The 3,938-nt window shown below is 58.8% G+C and overlaps 2 protein-coding genes across 3 annotated transcripts in view; both read right to left on the bottom strand.

Moving 5' to 3' along the window:
* CACNG6 (calcium voltage-gated channel auxiliary subunit gamma 6) overlaps positions 1-3,928 on the bottom strand; it is a 16,313-nt gene extending 12,385 nt beyond the window's left edge. For both annotated transcript variants that reach the window (XM_029924726.1, XM_029924727.1), the window contains exon 1: positions 2,540-3,928. In XM_029924726.1, the coding sequence (XP_029780586.1) occupies positions 2,540-2,873 (334 nt within the window). In that variant the 5' untranslated portion in view covers positions 2,874-3,928. The remainder of the gene's footprint in view (positions 1-2,539) is intronic.
* The window catches only part of CACNG8 (calcium voltage-gated channel auxiliary subunit gamma 8), a gene marked incomplete at its 5' end in the record, with an annotated part of 17,358 nt that continues 16,921 nt past the window's right edge, over positions 3,502-3,938 (bottom strand). Inside the window, one exon of the mRNA XM_029924386.1 lies at positions 3,502-3,540. Within this exon, the coding sequence (XP_029780246.1) occupies positions 3,502-3,540 (39 nt within the window). The remainder of the gene's footprint in view (positions 3,541-3,938) is intronic.

Genomic DNA, 3,938 nt, shown 5'->3' with positions numbered 1-3,938 from the left:
TGACAGCCATGACCTAGAAGAGGAGAAAGCAATACGGGGAAATCTGAGAAACAGTGTTGAGGAAATATATAGATAGATAAATAAATCACAAACAGGAAAAAAAATACACAGCATGATATCATTTATGTAAATTAAAACACATACAGATATAAAATAGCACTATATAGTTTCCAAGTTAAAATATATACTCACGGATACATATGAAACACATTAAAGAGACAGAAAGGAATCAGGGGGGGGGGAATAATGATGTAAAATAAAGCCAGAGAAGGCTCTTGGAAGGCTGGTGATGATTCTGTGATGTAAAGGAAAGAAAAGTTCGCCCAACTTTGTGAACTTGAGGTCCCGGGTTTTTAAAAAAAAAGTCTGGGGGACTGTCCAAACTGTGTCTGAAAGCCAATTTCCCCATGCTACAGAGGGGGAAACTGAGGCATGGGAAGGTGGGGAAGAGAGGTAGACATGAAGAGCAGTACAAGAAATGGAGCCAGGTGGCCTGGCGAGGCAGAAAGGAACCTTCCAGATTGAAGGACGATGTCGAGGGACAAGAAATAAACTCCTGGGTCGGGTGAGGTGGTGGGACACTCCACCTGTGCCCCGAGGGAAGGAGAGGGCAGGAGCAGGGGGATATTTCTGAGATAAAGGAACTTGTGAGCTGGTGGCTGGTCCTCTCCGGAGGGTCAGGACTGTGGGAGGCTGGAGGTGGTCCTGGTCCTGTGAGGAGGCTGAAGTCCTTTCTGAACAATAGGGGACATCAAGGGACGTGAGGGATCCTGTCTCATGCAGTGAGGTTAGGGGGCGCATCCGCTATACGGCAAGGACCTTTGGGACATCTTTATGGACTCGTGAGATGCAATATAGTGTAGTTGTTAAAAACAAAGACAACCAGGGTTCAAATCCTGTATGTCTAGCCTGGTACACGAAGCACCACTTAGACTCCCTACTCCTCATGTTCGGTTTCTCTAAAATGAGGATGAAAATGATTATTCATAAGGTTGCTAGGAGGATATGAGGACTAATGAATTAAAGTGCATGACATACTTCAAACAGAGCTACGTAAGCATCTAAGTATATCACACAAGCATACTATTGCAGGGCACCCCATTTGCAAAAGTCCGGCAACTTCCTGCTCGAGGCTGTGAGGGGCAAAAAATTAGCCCAAGTGCAGAAGCGAAGTGTTTAATCTGGACACTGAGTGGGTGGGCAGCGGTGTGTCCCACTCTGCTATCAAGGATCTGGGACATCCTATTTTGGACCCTATGAGTAGAAGATGCCACATGTGGATGAGTGACGGGGGAAATCCCATCTGGAGCCCAGAGGCACAGAAGATCTTTGGGGGCACTGGGGTTATAGGACATTGTTTGGGGAGTAGAGTGCTGAGGCCTCGTATGGGTGATCAAGCCTGTGACATCCTACACGGACCGTGAAGGGTATCAGATACTTTCCTTGGGTCAGTAGATATGGTGCAAGAGCCCATTCCCGTTCCCAGGGGGTATAGGATGTCCCACTGGTGGACGTAAAAGGCATGGCATGTCCTGTCAGGGAGAGTGAGGGGTATGGGATAGCTCTCTGGCATTGCCACGGGTGAAAGGCCATTCTGCGGGACAGTGAGGGGTGCAGGGTGTCTGTGAGAGAAAGTGAGGAGGGTTGGAGGGTCAGGTCTGGGCATTCAGTGGTGAGAGGGGCAGGAAATGGACAAGCACGTTTCCCAGCAGCATGAGGTCTACCGGGGGGCATTGGAAAGCATCTGGTGGGAGTTCTGTTTGGCAGTACCAGCAGTGGGGAACCAGCACGGATTCCATTCGGGGGTGGGCATTAAGGTGGCCCGTGTCCCCAAGGCCCACGGGACAGAAGCGCAGCCTGTCTCCAATGTGGGAAAAGCAAGCTGACCCCAGGAACCCAGACTCTCTTCCGCTAGGGGCACTGGCTGTCTCAGAAAGTGTGGGGGCTTCTGGGGGATGCAGCTGCTGGGGGGCACCAGCTGTGTGTGGAGTCACAGGCTGGGTCTCGGGACACGTGCTGCCGGCAGGGGTTCGAGACTTACCCCGGGAACACGGGCTTTCTCTGGGGTACGTGCTGGTCTGGACACAGAAATGTCCAGGGCCACGTGCTGTGCTGGAGGTAAGGGGCTTTGGAGGACAGAGCGTGGTCTGGAGCCCCGGCTGGTCTGGAATCAGAGGCTAGCCTGGGGGAACAAGCTGATCTGGGGGTGCAGGCTGGCCTAAGGGTATGGGCGACTTTTAGGGTACAGACTAGTCTGGGGGCACAGGCAAGTGGAAGCACAGGACGTAGCTCTGGACAGGCTGCTGGGGAAAGGGTGTGCAGGACGGTCGGTACTCGGACTGGAGTCTGGGAGCACGGACTTTCTCCACCCCCACCCCCTGCTGCCGCCCCCCAACACGCACAGTCTGTGCCTGGAGCACCGGTTATTCGGGGGACCGCAGGTGGATGCCTCTCCGGGCCTGCCCCGACTCCGCCCACTCTCGCGGTCCCTGGGAGGACCCCCCGCCCCCACCCCGGCCCGGGGGGCGTGGCCTCTCACCTCCGGGCAGCTCCGCGGGGCCGCAGGTGTCTCTGCCCGCGGGCACGTCGGCCTGCCAAAGCCGCTTGGTGCACATCTTCCACAGCCCCAGGTGGGCGGCGTCGCAGACTGCGCTGCCGTTGGCCTTGTAGGTGCTGAGCTCCACCCAGAACTCGGTGCCCACGGCCAGCACGGCCAGCGTGGCGCCCACCGCGCTCAGCAGGAGCCCCAGCTTGACCTTCCCCTCCCGCTCCGGCGTCAGCCGGGACTGGTGCTGCCCGAGCGCCCGCCGCCGGCCTGCCGCCTCCCGCCGCCGCCGGTCCTCCTCTTGCATGAAAAAGTTGGACCACATCATCCTGGGGGCCGCAGCCGGAGGGGCTCAGAACAGGTGCAAAGGAGGCAGAGTTGAGGAGGGGTCCTGAGGGCGGCCTGGGGGCGGGGGGTGGAGCAACTGGGGTCCTGAAGGAGGTGAGGGGCTCACTTTCCACTGGATTCGGAGAAAGGAAGATCTGAATCTTCTGCAGTCGCCAGTGGGGGAGAAGGGGTCGCCTCTGGGGCGTAGAAGAGAACAAAACAGGTCTTCTGGCCCAGGAACCCTCGAAGTTCGGAGGAGGCCCCCGGGAGACCACGGGAAGGAGGGTGGGACCCAGGAGAAAAGCAAGGTACCGCCAAGGCCCAGCGCCAGAAGCTGGGTATCCGGGAGGGCTTCCCGGAGGAAGGAGAACTGAGTGCTGGCTGAGCCTCTGAGCGGCTGCTCCGGGTCCCCACTGGGAGGAGCCCAGGACACCGGGTATCCTGGGGGACGGGCTCAGGGCTTGGGGCACCCAGGGAGGGTAGCCGAGGTCCCTCCACCTATGGACGGGGAGATACCTCGCGGTTTCTCTGGGGCTGAGTCTGGGGAGGGAGAAGTTGGGTCCCCACTGGAGTTCAGAACAGGTCAGAACTGCCTTCTGGGGCTCAGAAAGGCGGTAGGAACACCCCGCTCAACGTTCACAGAAGGGGGCTGCCGAGGCCTGGCGGGGCTTCAGAGAAGGGGCGAAGGAATCAGGAGAAGGGAGTGGGTGTCTCCCTGGCCATTCGGAGAAGAGAGGTCAGAGGTCTCCCCGGGTCTGAGAGAGTGGACGTCTGGCTCAGACACACAGTGGGGTCCGGAAAAGGGGGCTGGGGGGCGCCCCCCGGGGCTCGGGAGGGGGACCTGGGGTCCCACTCCGGATTAGAGGGGCTGTGGTCCCCCACAGCGGCTCAGAAAACGGGGACGAAATCCCCCGGGGTTCAAAGAACAGCGGGGACCGGGAAGGGACTCGGCGTCCCTTCGGGATCACTCGGCCCCCCTCCCCCGGGCTCCCAGGGCTGGCCCGGCCGAGACGGCTCCAGGCTCAGCGCCAGGCCCGCCGCCCCGCGCAGGCCTCCCGCCCCGGGC

This window comes from Suricata suricatta, chromosome 16 (assembly GCF_006229205.1).
Source record: "Suricata suricatta isolate VVHF042 chromosome 16, meerkat_22Aug2017_6uvM2_HiC, whole genome shotgun sequence".
NCBI classification, from domain to species: Eukaryota; Metazoa; Chordata; class Mammalia; order Carnivora; family Herpestidae; genus Suricata; species Suricata suricatta.
The sequence above is the reverse complement of the archived record's forward strand: the minus strand, read 5'-3'. Positions and strand labels throughout refer to the sequence as shown.